Below are 20,178 nucleotides of genomic sequence, written 5' to 3'. Positions count from 1 at the left end.
TGGACCTGAAGATGTTACGGTGACCTATTCTCTCAGCAATCTTAACCAGGAAAAAATGGGCTGCTTACAGAAGAAATGGAGCAATGTTGACAGACCTCAACTGATTTAGGGTAGGCAGGCCCCAAGCAATGGTGTAAATAATAATAAAAAAATCATTAGTAAATCAGAAGTCACCATCCTGTGAATACTCTGAACCTTTTAGAGAGCTACCGAACCACAGAGGGATTCATTAAATTGTTTCTTAGCTGATGAGTAACCTTGACATGTTTTCTATGACCACCTGTAGCCTGGAGTTTAACTTTGATTTGAGATAGTCCAACAACAGAGAGGCCTTGTTTAGGTCCGGGAAATTATATTAACTTTCAGAAAACAATAAATAATATCAGGTTTTGCTATGTTTTCCCTCCCCTCACCATGTTCCCTCTGCACATTCAGTTGAAAACAAAAGTACCATATTTTCCTTGAGAACGACCGGACAGCATCACACCACTACAAAATATTCCTACTCCCCTAAAAACACATTCCTCCAACAACTCAATTTTAATGTTATTTTTAAAGCTCTCACCTTCACTGTTGTAGGTCATGGTCTGTCATCCAAATATAACAAACATTTATTATAGCAAAGTGCCTGAAGCAAACTCAACATGCAGCGTGCTGAACTCCAAGTCTTCCCTGTAATGACCTGGATTAGAGGAGAGGCACACAACTCTGCTCGGATTTCGTGTCCGTGCTTGGCCTCTGCTCAGAAGCTGCCTCTCTTTCCTAACGTCCACTGGGTCAGGAGACAGGGAGATCCAGCTCTAAAAATAGCATGTTGTAGCTGGGTGGGGGTGTTCCAGGAGTGAATGATTGCTGGGAAAAGAAATAGGTTACTTTTCTCCTGTTTCCAGGATGTGGAGAGCAGGTGGAACATGCCTGACAATGTGCCTTTGCTAGACTTTCACTAAAAGCCCAACATCTGGGAGCAGAAATACACAATAATGGTCATGCAGTGCAACTCCTAGTACCTCCTCAAGTTCTCTGTGATCTGAGAAGGGGAGCTCTGCTTGAAATCCATGACCTGTAGGAGGTCTGGACTCTGTCCACAGAAGCATTTGTCCTCCTGCAGCACGAGCCTACTGAAATTCTGCTTTGGGCACTTGACTTTCTGTACCTCGAGTCACAGGAGTCGGCTCAAATTGGTGGTAATAAAGCTGTGATTGAGTGGACATCCAGCTTCAAAGATGCTTCTGGAAACTCTTCTTCACTCCTGTATCTGGGCTTCCTGCTTGTGGCCGTGCTGCAGAAAGACAAGGTGGCTGGAGTTTATGGCAAGTGAGTGGTTCATTTCTGTAAAACATGAATTTAAATGTAGAGAGGAGTTAAAAGGTGCTAAATACATGATTTAGTTAGATAATTGCCAGAAAAGGTGTTGATCAGCTTTGCAACATTGCCCTGTGCCTCCCAGAAGCTTGAGTGTTCGAGCACTTAACTGGTATGTTTTTATGGACAGCTGATGTGGAAGAGACATTAGTTTTACCCCCTGGCGCTGCACTGACTTGTATGTGTGCACAGGTATTTTACTATTCATAAGAAGCATTCACATAAAAAAAAAAAAATCAGACCCTGAATACTAAAACTTTGGTAACTTCCAGCTTTATAACAATGTTGGCAATAAAATTAAGCTTACATTATTTAAGTAGAGGTTATGGACCAAAACCGAAGAGATTTCAATAAAAGGTTACACAGAACTAACAGGAGTGTGCATCCCTCTAATGGTGCCGATGCAGATTTAAATTCTAGCACTGACACAAAGCATTACAAACTTGGTTACTGAGCAGGGTTGTGGTGGTATTAGAACAAAAAAAAAAAAAAAAAAAGCACTTTGTCACTTGGCTATATAGGAACTCCAATTCGATGAACAAAGTGAGATACAGCCTTTTTCATGTTTCTTACTGAACCAGCACTCAGACAAAAATTTACTATTAATGGACAAAAAAGACCCTAAAAATTCTGCCTGGGTTCCCATCATTAACAAACTCAAAATTAAGCTGAAACAGTCTCAGAGGGAGGACCTACTGTTATGTGCAGCGCTAGATCAAATATCTGGGTTGTTCATGTTGGCAGCTGCACCACAAAACCAAGGGTAGGGTACGAGGGGAACGCAGGGTCCCCAGTCCCTGACACCAATGGCCAGGAACAGGCCGAGCAGGCCAGTCAAGCTCCTGGCTGCTGGCCCGATGAACCTCCTCTGAGGTCAATCGACACGCTGACACCAAAGGGTGACGGGCAGCCGTTGTGTCAGGGGTTCAGCTGTGCATGGCATGCGGAAGAGACGTGCAGCACTGCCGACATCTCCTGTCACCCTGCTGAGAGCTATGCAGGCGGGAAAGGCAGCTTCTACACCCGCTGAGCCCAGCTAACCAGTCCCTACCGCAAACCAGACACTCGTGTGAAGTCACTCTTTTCCCACTTTCCCCCATCCCTTCCCTGCCGCCCTGTCCAGAGGCAGTGGCACGCTTATAGAAATAGCTTTTCCCTTGAGACAGGAAGTGTTTAACTTCGTGGTTGTGATTTCATAGAGGGTAACGTATAAAAAGTTATGACATAACAGCAATTTTTTTTTTTTTACAAAAGTTTATTTTCCACAAGGAAGAGCAATAGGAAAAATTAAATTGTTTTCCACATATTGTTTTCTTGAAACAGAGTCTACAAGGACATATTCAGCACCAAAACTAAAACAAAAAAAAGTACAAACAGCCATAGAATATACTCTATAAAGCAAACATTTAATATTGCACTTTGTTTCTCTAATGTTTGGATTTTACTTACTTTTTCCTAAACCGGATCAGAATTCTCTATCAAATATTGGGCTACAACTGTGAACTTCATGTTTCATAATGCTGAGAACTATCAATACTTGTGGAAGAGCAATGCCTCCAAACAACTAACAACATGATTTCAACTGAGAGTCCTTATTTGAGAAGGGTGCAGAATTTTTCACTCTGATCACTAAGGCTGTGACGCCACATCAGTTACTATGATATTGGTCAATCCTGCTTCATATGCGATTTCCCATTATATTGTGATAAGTACTTTAATGCTATGCCTATCAGCAATTGTTCCCTAGTCTGTTAAAAGTAACAAAAAAGGAAAAAAAAGTAAAACCACCAAATGCCCTTTTATGCCAACAATCCCATCAGCTTTTAAAATTGTCTGGTTGGAGAGGGTAGAGGGAAGGGACATTCACAAAAATCAGCCTAGTAACATGCGACTTCACCCAATTTCCTGCTCATCCAATACTTCTGCTAGAAGCTCAAGACTTTAATTGAATCACTTAAAACGCGACTCGTGTGGTTTATCACCCTGTTGTCATTTTTCAAAACATGAATTATCCTTCATGTTCTCATAAAGGCCACTTATGGAAAAAGCCTATTCTGTCGCATTTATGAAGCCTTAAAAACAAGGCAGAGGTTTTTAAAAATGAGCACCACGCAGCAACACCAGCTTCCCCGCTCCCTTTCGAGCCGTTTTATTGCACAAGGAAATAAGATACTTGAGAGATTACATCTTAAGTCATCAACACCAGACCTGTGTCCCTTTGTCAAAATGTTTTAGAACATTATTTCTGAGAAGGAAAGCGACCATTGGCTGTCAACCTCCAACACCGTCATGTTAGCACATCTAACAGCTCGACTGTACTCCTCCCTTCCTTGAGGCAAGCGCAAGGACGAGCGCTCTTCACATTAATGTACGGCATTCTCAGGGAACAGGTGGTAAAACTGGCTGTTCTGTTGGCTTTGAAGCTCTGGAGAGTACCACAGAAGATGCAATCATCGAAGCAATTCTAGCTAATAACCAAGTATGGCTGGTAACACTGATCCCACCCAGTTTAATTAAACTTCTAGTCTTACTGTTTTTACAGTATCATAAACCCTGAAGATAATACAAAGTGCACAAACTGAGCTCTTAGCATAGTCCAAGCTTTTCCTGCAGTTTGAAAGATACTTTCTACTAGAGACTCATTACATATAGAATTTTTGGTGATAAGGTAACTATATATAAAAATAAAATTTCCTTTCCCTTCCCTACTACTTGAGATACCGATCTGTCTACAGATGCTAGACAGCGTATGACTATTTCCTTAAGGGTAAGCTGGTGTCTGCTGGTGTTGCTTTCATTTGTGCCTTTTTTCCCCCCTTTTTAAAGCTTCAGAACTTAATAAATTTTTTTAAATGTAGAAGGAAGTGGTAATGAGGGTGGGTTTTGTAACTTTTGTGTATGTCCCTATGCCCCATCCCCCTCTCAAATAAAGAACAAAAAAAACCAAAACACAAACACTAAACAAAAAAAGTCCACTCAACAGTGCAACATAACAAAACAAATAGCATTCCAACAGTTTGGCAAGTGATGAGTTCACCTGAGATTAAGTGATTTTTAGGCAGTCTGTAACAAAATGCTGCTTTGCGGTTATAGTAGAAAGGCAACAAATTCTTAAAAGAAATCAAGAAGGTATACAATCTTGATGAAGTCTATTAGTTTCTTTCTATGAACTCTCCATCCCCCACCCCAGCCCCACATCTGTTGCTTATCTACTACAGTAGGCTGCAAAACATACAGCAAGAAAGATTGGCTTGAAGGCATTTGATGTTTGTAAATAAATCCACAATTGGATCCAAGCTGAAGAGGTGATACATGATCAGCCTACTAGGACAATTCTGAGCATGTGCATATGCAGGTAAAGTCCAGGCTACATTAAATAAAAAAAAAGAAAAGTCAGTGCATTTGTCAAAGTCTGTTGCTGTTGCTGTTTTGTCAAAAAGCTTTCTTTTGCTCCTTATTGTGCGGACCACAAACAAGAAAGGGGGGGGTAACAACAGTCCAGCATACATGAGAAAAAGCTGTAGTGACACTGAACCGCACAACATAAGCAATGAGCATGTGCAAATTTCCAAACCAGAAGAGGAAGCCATCCCTCTCTTAAAACGTGGTTTGAGTGTTTTGACACACATGACTGCAGGTTAGTAAGGCTGCTCCTATTATGTGCCAGTATTTAAACGGGGAAGAAGGGGAACATAAGCTCAGGTCTTCAAGCATGTGGAGCAGTCCTACAACATTACTGTAGGCTTGAAAGCATGATCACAGGTTGTTTTCATTTATTCACCATACAGGCAAAGAGCAAAACCACTTCCTTCCAAAGCGTGTCTCCACCTTGATGCCTTGACCTTCAACACAGCAGGTATGATTCAAAACCCAAATCAAATCAGCTTGTTACAGATTTCTTCAGCGAGAGGGGCAAGATGGTCTGTCATCTGTGGGCTGATCTGGGTTTGGATCAATCTAACCAACAGAAAAAAAAAAACACAACCAAGGCATTTTTAGAGTCTTTCACTAGAAATTAACCAATCCAAGCAAAACATCACCACTATTGACAAGTTTAAGACAACTCTAACAATAAATGGTTATTTCACAAAGCTTATTCAACTAACTGGAAACCTTCTAGGCAATTAGGCAAAACTTTGAATGAAAAAAATCAGTAACCAAGTGGAGAATTTTGAAGTACAGGCTGATGGATATTTAGGGAAAATGACAGAAAATTAAAAACCTTGAAAAAATCTGCTTTAGTAGCACAACCATCTTCTGAACCCTTTACTATATACCAAAAAGACAACTCCACTCTTCAAATTAAAAAGTGAACTTAAAAAGATATTTCACTGATTTCAGAAGATGTTTTCCTTCAAAAAGACACAAAGCTAGTTATTTTACTTGTAATAGTCCTCATACAGCACATGAAATGTCTTACAAGTTCATGTGGTCCATACCTTACCTCTTCTTCCTTTCTGCAAAAGCAAGAAAGAATGACCTGCTAACTTCAGTTTTCAAAACTGGAGAGTAATAATAGTTTAAGTGGACAGTATATAGTTTAGTCTGTGTTCCTATAACTTTATTTTATACAACTACTTTTTAGGGGACAAAAACGCATCCCTTCTACATCTCTCAGTACCTACAATGAAAACACTACATACACAGGGCCGAAGTAATCACAGACTAGTTTTACAAAGAAGCAGAGCTGAAAAACATTAGTATGTTGCGGACCAACAGACCCAAAATGTTGGTGTCAGTGTAGTGTACTACACACAAAATGCAAGATTGTAATGAACTTGTTAAGAGGGTACACAACAGTTTGAAATTTATACACAATGCACTAGAATTGTGAAGAATCCTGAAAACTCGTGATGTTCACCTGCACCTTGCTAAAGCAAAGTCACCTTATCCCCTGTTCATCACTGTAACAATTTCTCCTGCTTTTAGGAAGGAGAAATAGTCTCTTACATTTAGTCCCACAAGAAAGGAGAAAAAATTTATCATCACACTGTCTGAGGTACCTACTTCTGAGTAGAGGGGTGGAGGCAGAAAACGGAACTCCTGGATGTATGCAAACAATGGTCCTGGAAGCGCTCTCTCAAAGTCATCACAAGCACCAATGGGTGCAAGGCTGGACTGTCTTTGCTCCTCTGTGACCACTTCTGCATAGCTAGGAGGTGCTGCAGGGAAAAGGCACACGCAGTTCGAACAACAAGTTCTTATGCATGTCAGAATACAACATTAATATTAAACTTTTATCACTGTAAAATGCACCAGCAGGTAGATTAAAGGCTTAAAGTGACTTCTTAGCAATTGTTAAGATGAGAGGGAGGTTGCTTTCCTCTAAGGTTACTCTGAATTCGAAAAGAATCCCTTTAAAATTTAAATACTGGATTTCTGTATACGAAGGAATGACAGAAAACTCCTTCCTCTGGACTGTACAAACTTAAGTCTGTGTTTTGTAGGTGAAAATGGAGGGAAAGAGCAACAAAACCCTTTCCTTTGACAAGGGTGATTTCCCACTGAAACAAATTACATCATCCTTTCACAAAGCTGTGGCTGCTGAGGCTGGTAAAGGATATAAAAAATTGCTATTGTGACAGGTTCCAATGCCTTATAACTGAGGATGCAATTGAGACACTAGAGGCAGAATTAATCCTGCACTGATATGATGGTATCCCATGTATTCACTTCTGCCAGGTCCCAAGCAGCCACATTTCATGACTTGTCCTTGAGAGAAGAAGGCAGGGAGGGAACACTGTTCTACAGCAGGCAAACAGGTGGCAAAGAAGCATCCACAAGTAATTTCTTTTCTTAGAGACGATGCAATTTGGATCTGTTTGTACAATAGCAATGAATAAGACCAACAAAAATCGAAGGAGTAGCAAGTTGACTGGGATTTGTACTGTCAACTTACCTTCTGGTCTTTCAGGCAGTGTCAGGCCAAGCCAATTCATGTTCATGCTACACTGGCTGCTGACACTTGATGTTCTGCTACCAAATGGGTGTAGAGGAATGGTACCAATGACCAATGGTAAATTAAGGAATAAATCCATGGCACCTGGAATATCAACATATACCTAAAGACCAAGAAAAGAGGTGCATGATTAAAATGTGTGTTTGAACGGGCACTTCATAATTATTAGACTAAGTTCTATGTCCATGGAATTTTTCACAAAGATTAAGTTTCTTATTGTCTATTTCAGGGCCAATGCCTCCATGGAGACAAAAACCTCCCTGACTCAAAAGCAGCTCAGGATATTTAAGCATGAGTCTTTGCACACAAATGTCACCTACTCTGAACACATTTCCTTAGCTTGCACATCACAGCTGTTTAAGAACATGTATGACTTAAATTTACATACAGAACTCCTGTCAGAAGTCTAATCCTAGGATATGTATTTATTTCAACTCATTAGCACAGAATGCTTTGTTAGCTATTTGCAAGGAATGATGGAAACTACTCCTGCCAAAGTGGGACAGACTAGCCAACATACCATCAGTGAATACTCCACACGGATTATACTACAGTCAAGGATTGATGGGGAAACAGGTGGGATTTTCAACTGTTTGCCATTCCAGGTTTCTGTTTTGCCAGATGACAAGGATTCCCCACGCAGGTTGGCAATAAGCTGCTTGACTTCCTTCATTTTCCCTTTGGCATAAAATGCCTGCGTTTGGTAAATGGCTGCCTTTGGCACCACCACACGGGAAGAGCAGTTCTCAATCTCAGCAAAGATCTGAATTGATTCACCTGAAAGAAACCAGAACTTAATGTTCTCTTCAAGTTTGCAAGGCACCTTAAGCAGACTGTCACATTCTGTGTCTTGTTATAATGCTCTGGGAACTGCTAGCAATGCTTGACCTTGAAAAATATCCACTGATTCTAACAGGAGTAGGATCACTACAAGATCTAGTAGAAAAATGCACAGGTCTAACAGAAGAAGCCCTTTAACAAGCTGGAGATATTGCTAGTGCTAGTTAATGAAATCAGTCATGGTTAAGAAAAATAGAGACAATTAACAAATGCAGACTGAGGTGGTAAGAACAGTTCACATATTTTGATTACATAAAAGCAGTCAAGTACAAACTGACATTTTAAAAGGGAAGGAAAATGTTTCCCATAATTACTTCCAGTACGTACCTGGGGTGTAGCCCTTCCTTTCAATTTTGGCACTTAAGGATATTGGGCCTGAGGTACAAAACCAACAACAGAGAGTCTTTTCTTTTGTGCCTGCTTGGGGTGACTGCAAGAGAACAACAACATTGTCCACTTAATTGAGTTCCACACATCTCCCATCTATTTTGACACAAAAAGTGAATTTCATAATGTACCTATTACTTATTTTTATCAATAATACTACTTTTATTCTGAGAAAAAAAAAACTTAAATGGCACTATGCTGATACAGGTTTAATTCCATTAGCCATTAACACTACTTTCTGCTTCACTTCATACCACAGTCATACTTAAAACTGGTTTTTATACATAAATACCACACAACTTAATGGTTTCTAGCCTACATATCCCAACATCTTGTTGGCAGAGCTCTTTATTTATCAGTAAAATACATCTTTACAGTACACTGTATTTCAGAAACAATAACTAAGTTAAGTATTATAACCTTGACTCCTACTATTTCCTTATTTCCTCTGTTTCAGAATGATCCCATCTCATCTATATTAAACAGACTTTTGTTATCTTACACGATACCAGGATTTAGGACTTGATCCAAAGCCCATTAAAGTCAAATAAGAGTCCTTTGATTTTAATGGAATTTGTGCAAGGCCAATGTTCATTTGCAAGTCTGATTCTTCACCCATATGCACAAGAAACCCATTTCAATGGACTTTGAGGTGTTTTTTCCCCCCTCCATAGATTAGAATTTGAGGAAGAGGAAGGGAAAAAAAAAAATGTAGGCCAGATTGAAGCCAAATTCTTACTGAAAGCAGTTGTGATACTGAAATTATTGTAACGAAAACACATTTCAGAAGATTATACAGAATTGTGATCAATTTCTCCCCATTGATAGAAAACTATCCATATAGAAATTTATTGATTATGCACAGTACATTTCTCACTTTGCATTTTTATGTTAGCAGTCTCTCACTAAAATATTCCATTAAGTTTTGTTCCTTTTATTCTTTATTTCAAATATGAGGAACAGTTCTCTAAATTTATCTTCTAGTAATATCTTGCAGTTTAGTATTATCAATTTAAATTTTCAAAGCCATTTTACGTATCTTCAAAGTGAAGCAACTCCAAGTACAGGGAAACTTAGCTGTCAAAATAGCAGTAGTTACAGAGTTGCTAAACTGATGTAACACTTAGAAGATTAGCTATAACTAAACTAGCAAGTAAGTATTAGATAAAATTAGATCTGGATATTGTTTCACTTATTATACTTCAGTATTTTTATGCCAGAAACAAAAAATGAGCAATTCTGTCAATTCTTACCAGTAATGAAGGAGTGTTGATATCTATATGTTCAAAGACTGTAAATTCCTTCTTTAATTTTACTGGTAGAAACCAAGGCCTATGCAATTCGGCTTTCACCCAATAGCGCACACTGCCATGTCTGCCTTCGAATGAGGTAGCAAGTGGTCTGTGCAGGACACAAAGGTCAAAATTGAATAAAGTCTTTCTGTCTAGTAATGATACAGTTGATTAGATCACAGCTTAAGTACGTATAACTCCATTCTAAATGTGTTGTGATCTTTAATGTGGCTTAATTTATTTGCAAAGTTTCTGTATCTTGCAATGTTTCAATATCTAAGAAAAAATAAAGATGGGAGAAAAAAAAATAATCTCCAATTCATCCTACTATAGTTTTGCATAGATTTTAATTGTTTGAAGAATTGTACTAGAAAATGCCAGGAGAGTACACATTTCCTTTAAACTTAAAGAGGCCACTTTCATGTCCTAGAGTAAAGCATGTCTTTTTAAGGTGAAATATAGACTAACATTAGTATCAATCAATTATTGTTTTGGGTTTCATATTTTGTAAATATTTGTATATTATTTACTTGGCTAGTATGTCAGAATCCAATTGAATTTAGCTGCAACTCAGCACTTTTACAGTTTGTTTTGCATTAAGCAATTAATTTAAGCAGGGAGCTTCATTTAGAGCTCTGAAGAGAGAGGCTATTTGGAGTACCTTCTAAATTTTCCTCTACCCTGGCGAGACTAGCTTTAAACATATACTCCATATGAATGTACATATGTAAGTATATATCCACACACATCAAATTATCAAGCCTATTCTTTTCTGAACTCTGACAGATCAAGGTAGCTCCTTTTGGGAGCTGGAAAATAAAAAACCAACAAGTGTGGAAAGGATCTCCAAATCTTTCAGCATCACCTTTTCTTCCCTGTAACATCATGAACTGAAAGACAAAAGATCTTTTTATTCCAGTTATCTCAAATTAACAGTAGCTTTCCATAAGTTACTTTTCATTTATAGAAGTATATATTTTCTATTTTATTATGCTTTAAATATATTGTGGAACATAAATTAGGCAAATTATTTGCAAAGCATACCTATCTTCCATGGGGAATACTAGTCGTGCCAGTACTTTACTAGTGACTCTTTCAGTTGCAGGTTTGACTTCTGTTTTCTCACATCTGAAATGTTTACTCCCCTCACCCCATAATCCAATTAGTCTGCAGTGTTTCATCCTGTCTCATTCTTTAGGACAGTAACAATCGGTAGGGCCATGGTATCTTCTTTCTTTCCACTGCTGCTCTGTAGCTGAAGCAAATTTTGGAGGTATTCCATGGACACAAAATAACAAGTACAACTGCAGGCTCTAATATCAGCTTTTAGGACTACCAACAGCTGGTTTGCCAGTTGGTTTGGCCAGTTGAGGCCAAACAATTCAGGTCACTCAAAAAGAACCCATGTTTTGATCAATGCTTCTTATGCTTTGCTGTCTACCTGCTTCACTTCAATCTAAACATTTCATGTTCACATTTAAGAAAAAAAAATCTATTAGCCTCAGTTCTTTTTGTAGTTGAAATTTTAACAGAAAGCTAAGTTGTCTTTAAAAATCTCCATGTATACAGGTCTCTTCCACTGTGCTAGTAAGATGTAAAGTCCTTAGCTGTTCGCTTTCGAACTAAGCTGAAGGAGTGTTTATCATCTGCAGCTTCTGCTAAAACCAGCATCTCTAATAAACAGAATGTTTATTAGCTTTAATATCAGGCACTGAGCTATTTCACATAACATGCTGCCAATTATTTTCAAACTTAATGACTTCACCACTTGCCTTTTACAGCAAAAGGCTCCTTTTTCCATCCACATTGAGACTCTCTCTGTTCCTCTGTACTTAATTTTATTGCAACTTTTATTTTTAGTTCATTTCCATGCTGGTAACTCCTCTGTGTAAATCTTTCATTCACAAAGTCTACATTACATATTTCAGACTTCGGGGGTGGAAGAATAATCTTGAACGCTTCTGCTCCCTCCTTCACCTTTGCTTTCTGAGAAGTAGGATTCGATACAAGAATTCTTCTTGCTTCATTCACTCATCTGATTATTTCTATCCAGGCTTCTTGCATGAAGGCTAACCTGGCTACACATTTTATTCAAAAAAGCTCCTCTTTTGTTCAAACCTAGTTAACATGTTCCACACTGATGCCAAACAACTCAGTCGTGGATCTTGTCTCCAGTGCTGCTGGTCTGTATGGCTCCACTAAAAGTTAAGTTTGAAGCTATCTCAGCCTCTCTACAGGACTCCAGTGATAGTCCAAATTCCTCTCCCTCCTCTTTGGAAGGGGAAAATATTGGAAGACCTAGTGAATCAGCAGGACTTGGTCAAAAGAATGTTAATGACCAGGGTAGCAATGAGCTCCAATTTTATGGAAATTTAAAGAGAGAAGTGTGTATCAGTCTAAAAGCAACCTCTTCAGTTTAAGAAGATTATGTTCTCTACTGCATGTCAGAGCACAATTCCTGCTACCATTGAAAAGGTTTCCCCTCCACCCACAGGAGTTTCTCAGGTGACTGGGCAGCAGAGTCCAAGGACCATGTGAAGGCACTTACGTCTGTGGAAGCTCGAAGCTGAACGCATATTCATGCCTTCCCGAATGGATGGTGTGAAGACTTTCTTCTGAATTGTCATCATCTAGGAGGGAAGAACAACAATATGCTATTCCACTTGAATGCTTTTTAAACATTACATGGGCTTCTCTTCCAGAATAAGACGTACTCTATACAGCACTTAAGAACTTGATGTCTCAAAATGAAGGGTTTCCAGTCCATTCCTAGTAACTGTGGAAAGCAGGGACAAATCTTAGCTACAAAAAAATAGGCAAGATTGCCTGATTCACCTTACAGAGAAGCAGAGGTTCATTTGCCTTAATTTATAATCCCATCTCTGAACACTGACAGTTGCAATTGCTGCCATTTCATGGTCTGCTTGCAAGACCTGCAATGGAAATCATACCTTCCACTGCCATTCCTAGTTGAAATTAAAGAGAGATGTCTCTAACAACATTAAATAATCGGCACAAGGTCTGCTGTGCAAGATTAAATTTAGTAGTTCGGCTTCGTTTCATCTCCTGCCTGGCAACAGTGTCCAGAAATTAATCGCCAAAAAGAGATAGGGAAAGGAAAAAAAAACACCCAAAGGGTGTGCAAGCACCACCTGGAAAGTACTAGACAAATTAAGGAGCACAAAAAATGACAAGCTGCTTAATTGACATTGTCTGGGGATTTTTTTTTGAGACTTTTTATTTTTAGTAGGCTAACTTCATCTTGTCTGGATGGCACAATCCAGATATTTATTAGTTTCACAAAGAAAAAAGACCTTTGTTTATGACCATGAATTTGTGTACATCTTGTTTTTATATGCTGCAATACATTTTCATTTTATTCTGATGTAATTACCATAAAACCAGAAAAATGCTGACACCATCAAAACAAAGTTGAGAGAAAGATAACTGAGTATCTAGCCCATAAAGGGCTGGAATAATAAAAGGAAATATACTGCAAGAAAATGGGAAAGGCAAAAGCTTACATTTAATGGTCTGAAGCATTAATGGAAGCATGCAGGAGGATTGTAATTTCACCTGTGCTTTCCTTCCTGCAACGCACCAAAACCAGAGAAAACGTTTGTGGTGGGGTGTGGTTTTTTTGTTTTTTGTTGATGGTGGGTTTTTTTTTAAATGAAAATGCATAAAAAGGCTCCCACCAGCAACCTATCGAGACAAATGCACATTCGGCATGCAGTGCCCCGAAATAAATGGCAGGAAAATGCGCTGAAAGGGCGAGATAATTTCTATCTTCAAGACAGTGGTGGGGTTTTTCAAATTATTACTCTGAAAAGATGGGGAGGACAGGTTTCGGTCGTGGCTCCTTTTCCCAGTACGGCCGTCTCCTCCTCACAGTCAAGTTCCCTTCCTGCCTTCCCCATCCCCAGCCCCCCCCTTTCTGCCAGCTCAGCACTCCCGCCGAGCCGGGCGGCCGCGGCGGAGCTGTGGTAAACAAGTGCTGAGCTGTCAATCAGGGGCCGGGCTGGAGCAGGAGCCGACCGGCCTAAACCGGCGCGATCGGATCCCCAGCCAGCCGCTCATATACATACGGTATACGTTACACCCGCCGCATTCGCTCGGCAGCTCCGCTCCCCGCGGGTCGAGGGCGGGGCGCCGCCGCCCGCCCCTCGCCTTCCGCTCTCCAGCGGGACCCCCTCAGGGGACGTTACCCTGGGGAGCGATGGGGACGTGACCGACCTCAGGGCTACCGCCGACTGCCCTCAGAGCGGGCCATCCCCCCGCGCCGGCTCCTCGGGGAGCGCCCCCTCCCCTCCCTGGGCGACGGGAACCTGCTGCCTCACCCCCACGGCCAATCAGCGGCTGGCATCGCCTTAGCAACAGGCCAACAAACGCCGGCTGGCCAATCGAGGCGCGGGCCGGGGGCGAGGCCTGGGCCGCCAGCTCGGGGGAGCGGTGCCCGGGGCAGTCATTGAAACTCCGCTGCGGGCGCCGGAAGCCCCCGCCGCCCCTGCACCCCCATTTCCCCACGCACACTCCCATTCGCGGTCATAACCCCGACCCCCACCTCCGCCCACTTCGGTCATGTCCGCACGCTTTCTTGTCTCTCGCCACTCGGAGATGCGTGAAGTTTCGCTCGGGCGAGCGATTTCTCAGGCGGCGGCGTTCAGGAGGGTTTGAGCCACGAGTCACCTCGTTAGTCAGCTGTGCCCGAGATACTCATTAAAAGAAAGGAATGACAAGCCCCCAGCTCTCCTATAGAGAAATGCTTGGTAATGGGCTCGGTGCCGCCGGCAGCCAGAGTTGTTCACAAATTACATTGTTTTTCTCAAAGGAAGGAAAAAAACCACCTTATGCCTACAGTTGATATGACGTGTGTATAAGGAGAAATAAAAAAAGACAAAGCAGCACTGAAATTACATAACCGGTGTTTAACATTATTTTCTTCTGCAAGGGAATTAAGTCATCGCCACCACCTGACGCGTACGGCCAATCTGCGCGGAGCACCCTCCCCAACCCCCCCCCCCCTCCCGGACCGGTCCCAAACAGGATTGAACCGCTTCGAACAAAGGCTGCGAACTTCGGCAAAAAAAGAAAAACCACCACAACCATCCCCACCCCGGCCCCGCCGCTCGCACCCTGCCGGACAGGGGGGTTGCCAGCCCTGCACCATGCTGTGAAGACACCCCCCCCCCCCCCCCCCCCCCTTCCCTTGAGGGATACAAGAGGTCTTTGCCTACCCAGTTTGGAGAAGGATGCTCCCATTAGACAGCTTCCCCCACCCCCCCAGTCAGGGCTTTTCGGGCACATATTAGCATTGAGGGCTATCTCGTTCGCGCCCCACTCGCAGAAGGAAATGAAAGAGATTTACCGGCAAGGGGTAACAAATAATAAAAAAGACTACACGTGGGGCGGTGATAGCATATGTCAAAATAAGCCACGGGGAATCCTTTATCTGGCAATAAACAACTGCACTTAAAAAAAATTTACCAGATTATTGGCTCAAAAAGCAAAACCCCGAATTGTCAAAAAGTCTGGGTGTTTTTTGCTCTCGTTGTGTTTCAGAAGGCGGTCAATGAAGTCCATTACTGCCTACCCAGTTCCTATTTCCTAGCTGTTTTCCCTGTGTAGGCTTAAGTCTTGCTAATATTACCATGAAATAACGAAAAGGCATTAACAAAAACCACTCGTGTGCTAATAAAAATCTTGTGTGCCACAGCCAGGTACCTCACCGCGGCCCCGCTTGCAGGCACTTTGCAGATGCATCTCCCGCAGCTCGGGCACCGAGTTCCGTGCCCTCCTGCTCTCCACCAGCACCGAACGCAGCCGTCTAAAACCAAGATAAACCGAGGCGATGCAAAGACATGTCCTTCCCTCCCCAAAAAGGGCACGATGAAGGAAAACCCTTACCTCTCTCGTGGCCGACCAGGACGTCCTTATGATTGAAATACTCCACTTCTTCAGTGTAGTTCTGTGTGTAGGCAGTGTTGGATCCAGCATTTCTCGATTCAGTCCAACGCACTTTCGCGTGTCCCCTCGCGTGAATTTTAAGAGATTTCACTCTGATTTCCCCGGTTACTTCTAAATTGACCCTTCCTGAGACCGTGTCCCCGCTGGAGTAGACAGGGACATTGCTGTCATTCAGACAGTCAAAGCTTATTGTCAAACTCTTCACCTTCCCCAGCACCATGGTTGGTTGATTTTTTTGTTTTTTTTTTTTTTAATAGCAAAGCGTAGAAAAATATACTGTAAGAAAAAAAAATATCCCCACAAAACGCCCCCGCCCCACCTTCCGTCAGGCAAAGGGCGATGGCAGCGGCGGCTGCCCTACAACCCGTTCATGTGGACGGCGGGGAGCCCCAGCTCGGCCCGAGCCCGCCCGCCCGCGCGGCGCTCTCCCCACAAAGGCGCTGCCGGGGCCACCGCCGGACACGCCTTATAAGCCCTGTGACAAACAAGGGCCAGCGCGCATGCGCCGCGCCGCCCCTGGCCCGGTCCGCCCTGGCCCGCCCGGCCCGGCCCGGCCCGGCCCGGCCCGGCGGCTTCCGCCGTGCTCCCAAGAGCAAGCGCCGCATCGGCAGGAGGGGACGGGGAGGGGGCGTCGGTGGTGTCTCGGGCCAGGCGGACACCTTTTGGGGAGACAAATCTCTGCCGTGAAACAGCCGTGATCCCTCGCTTGCGGATGAGCAGGTTTCTTTTCCGCTGATGTGTGGTTATATTTTTTAGCCACCTCCGTGGTGCCGTTCCTTGGGTGAAGGCTTTGGCTTTCAGTCATTTCGCACTGCATTGCTGATTCTTGCAGGCAGTGCTAGAGACTGCAAGTTTTTAGTGACATGTGTGATGTGATGGTGGTGAATAACCCTGCTCAAGCCGCTGTGCTTTGGGGGCTTGTGCCTCTGAAAGTTCAGACCAACAGTGAAGTTTTCAAAGCCTGCATTTACTGGTATTCTCCAGTTTTTTGGTTTTGGTTTTTTGAGAAAAGCCATTCCGGTTTCCCTTCAACTGACACCTGGTGGAGGCTCTCACACATTTTAATGACCGAAGCTGTATGGCTGTATTCGCGTGTGTTAGGAATTTTTATGTTTTTGCACCATCTTGTGGTAAGCGTTCATACTTGGAGCCCTGAATCGTAGAATCGTTTAGGTTGGAACAGACCTTTAAGGTCTTTGAGTCCTACCGTAAAAAGATAACTTGCAGCAAAAGCAGAGGTGTTTTAATTCCTCTCCTGATATTGTTTTTCCTATTGCTCTCATATCTTCAGACGCAGTTGATCTCCTGCAAATGTTTATTTGCAAGTTTTTCGACTTTTCTACAAGTTAGAAGATAATCGTGTTCTCTACAAGTATAGAAAGCACAACTCCTTGATCTGCAGCTGCTGTAGGATGTGTGAAAGCTGGCAGCCGGATAGGATACAGCTTCCATCCACAGACCTCAAGCCACAGCCTCTGTCCTTCCAGTTCTGGCTAGCTGTCACCACCCACCAGCCTGCAGAGATGTTGAAGAGCACAGTGATTGCCTTTTCCAGGAAGCTGGAAAAAAAAAAAAAAAAGCCCAATGGATGTTCATGTGCCTAGTGCCTAGATAGATAAGGAAAGGGACCTCCCCACATTATTGGGTATGGTACACATTCATTTATTTTGTGATAATGTGCTTGGTATAATGGTTGCGTTTGACAATTCCAGGCTTCTTGGAGAAGGATAAAATGCTTTGCTAAGGTGTTGTAACCCCTCTCATGAGGATTCCTGTCTTTTGACAATCCATTTCCAGAAGCACAACCTGAGAATGCCCCAGCTGTTGACAGGATGCTGGATGTGTGCCAAGCAGTTTGTGCAAGTAGGCAGTTAGGAAGATCACACAATTTGTCAGCTTGTGGGTCATCCTCTAGGATTTTAGGTTTTGCCAATTTGCGTGCAGTTCTCAGTCTTGACCCTGCGTTATACCGAGTAGCAGACAGCTCTTTCCCATGCTTGAATTGCTGTCTGGAGGAGAATACTGCACATGTTGAGAACACCATTGATAAACCCATTTTTTTCCTGCAGCAGTGAGAGAGCTGCAACTTAGAGCAGCCTTTGAGGACTGCAGGCATGGTCAAGCCTTCTTGGATGTTCTCCTAAACACATAGAATGGAGTCCGCCGAAATTAGTGAGACATCTGGATAGCGATGCAATGCAAAATCCCATGGTCTTTGAAGCTCTGTAATATGCTGTTGTTCTGAGTTGATTACAAAATATCCTGAATGATCAAATGAGCTGATTTACTTGAAAGTTGACCTAGTTTTCAAGACTAATTCTAAATTCCTGTTAAAGCTCATTCAAAAAAAAGGAGTCAATTTCATGTTCACTCTGTGCAATATACATACATGCACCCAAATAATCTGCTTGCTTGAAACAGACATAATTCTTTTTCTAGTGCCTCAATCAGAAAACTTCTGGTTTTTTTCCTTTCTTTTTTTTTTTTTTTTTAATTCATCTGCTTTCTAAAACATGATTCTCTTTCCTTCAGTCTTTCATTTTTGTTTCATTTGGATAAGGAGAATGGACAGGAAACAGCATTTCCCATCTTGAATCCTGTTGTGCTTGCTATCATGGATTTTGATCACAAGATTGTTTATCACAGCATTTTGATATAACTCTGGCAGTATTTTGTATATTAAGTTCTCAGATTCAGACAAGGTAAGAAGCTTATCTCTAGGAGACACACCTGATGAGTTCAGAGAAGAGCTTTTGAGTTTGCCAGAATGGCACAAATCATCATACAAACAAAACAATCCATATTTTGGTCTCTTGTATAATGTGCATATATTAATAAAAATATCTAGCTTTAAATCACCCTTTTGCCCACTTGTGCTTTCTCTTCTGCCCATGTCTCATCGACTTGCCCACCTCCATCCCTTGCTTGTCTCTCTAACTGGCAACAATTCAGCCTAGGTGGGTGCCTTCTGCTCAGCCCTCTTCCTTCTCTCTACTCACCTTCTCCTGCCAGGATTGTCCTGACTTTTCTGAGGCCATATGCCACCAGAAGTACCACTCACCATCTTCTTGCTGCTTTTCTTTCTGGTCCCATGCCAGCTTGTTTCCAGCCACCTTCCAGACCACTGAACCATTATATATCATTATATGGAATTTAAACCCGGAGCAGTAAACAGGCTGACATGATTTTGTTAAGTATGTTTTAGGAATAGCAAAGTTTAGATCCACATTTTGACACTGTCTTCCATTACATCTTCATCAGAAAGCTCAGGCAGTGTGGCTTGGATGAGTGGACAGTGAGGTAGACAGACTGAATGATAGAGCCCAGAGGGTGGTAATCAGTGGCACCGAGTCAAGTTGGAGGTCTGTGGCCAGTGGAGTTCCACAGGGATTGGTTCTGGGGCCTGACTATGTGACCTGATCTAGGTGGACCTGCTTGAGCAGGGGAGTTGGCCTGGATGGTCTCCTTTAAAGGTCTCTTCCAACCCCTACCATTCTCTGTTTCTATGATTCTATGATTCAATGATTTCTGCAGAATTATATTGTCTTTGCATGAATTCGTTCATTTCGCACACCTTGCCAAAGGTTACTGATACATATAGGCTCTGCAGTTTCTTCCCCCTTCGATCCGCGCCCCCCCCAATAGTTCTCGTTGCATGCTCTGAATTTTATTTTCATCCTTTTAATTTATATGTTTTGTGCCATCTTGTGGCAAACGGCGTGAACTGCCTGCGCTGCCTTTTATCGGACTTTTGACTGTTCCTTCAAACCTTGACATTCATTGTTGAAGATTTGTGTAAAAAATCAAAAGAGTATTTTAAAAATGTAATTCAGATTTTATTTGAATGTAAAAAATGCTATGATGTATAACTCAAAAGAGATATTTAGCAACGGTCGTCATCTTTTTACTGAACTGTATGTGTGTGTTTGTTTTCAGGAGCTAAATTTTTCTTTTTTCAAATGAACCATCCTTTAGTTAAATATAAAAAAGTTTTATAGATCCTAAAATAGGATTTTGAAAATTGAATGCAAATGTGATCAAATGTTATCATCTTAGATCAAGATTAGAGAGAGAGTACACAGAGTGGTTATTATTTGTTAGGAGCCTCCAATAACTTTTCTCAGGCCTTGCATGTGGTAGTCTCCACATAGAAGTCTCAATAAAGTTAAGAAAAAAAAAGTAAAAGTATTTTGGTTTTTGGAGTTTTTTGGTGTTTTTTTTTTAGCTGACGAAAACCATGAAGGTGATGTTCTATTAGCAGAAATAGTAGCTCCAAGGAGGATGGCAATATTCTGTCTGGCATCTATCCCATCCATAGCCTCTGTAATAGACAAGGATTAGACCTTACTTAGCAAACCATTTCCTGAAACT

General features: G+C 41.9%; 1 protein-coding gene across 1 annotated transcript; it reads right to left on the bottom strand.

Annotated features, from left to right (window-relative positions):
* Positions 1-2,630: 2,630 nt before the first annotated feature.
* Positions 2,631-16,233, bottom strand: ARRDC3 (arrestin domain containing 3). The gene is made up of 8 exons (XM_062017860.1): positions 15,748-16,233; positions 12,389-12,470; positions 9,802-9,949; positions 8,489-8,591; positions 7,842-8,098; positions 7,262-7,424; positions 6,370-6,524; positions 2,631-5,319 (listed from the first exon to the last, which is right to left on the bottom strand). Exons 1-8 carry the CDS (start codon positions 16,025-16,027, stop codon positions 5,263-5,265), a joined length of 1,245 nt encoding a protein of 414 aa, XP_061873844.1. The 5' UTR covers positions 16,028-16,233; the 3' UTR covers positions 2,631-5,262.
* Positions 16,234-20,178: the final 3,945 nt, after the last annotated feature.

The sequence above is a fragment of the Colius striatus genome, chromosome Z, assembly GCF_028858725.1.
Source record: "Colius striatus isolate bColStr4 chromosome Z, bColStr4.1.hap1, whole genome shotgun sequence".
NCBI classification, from domain to species: Eukaryota; Metazoa; Chordata; class Aves; order Coliiformes; family Coliidae; genus Colius; species Colius striatus.
The sequence above is the reverse complement of the archived record's forward strand: the minus strand, read 5'-3'. Positions and strand labels throughout refer to the sequence as shown.

Excerpts from the sequence above, each read along its gene's own strand:
- ARRDC3 (XM_062017860.1), bottom strand. The coding sequence starts at position 16,027 with ATGGTGCTGGGGAAGGTGAAGAGTTTGACAATAAGCTTTGACTGTCTG. Across the intron at positions 12,471-15,747 it reads CCTGGTCGGCCACGAGAGAG|ATGATGACAATTCAGAAGAA; the intron begins GTAAGGGTTTTC and ends CTTCCCTCCTAG. Across the intron at positions 9,950-12,388 it reads AGCTTCGAGCTTCCACAGAC|ACCACTTGCTACCTCATTCG; the intron begins GTAAGTGCCTTC and ends TGTCCTGCACAG.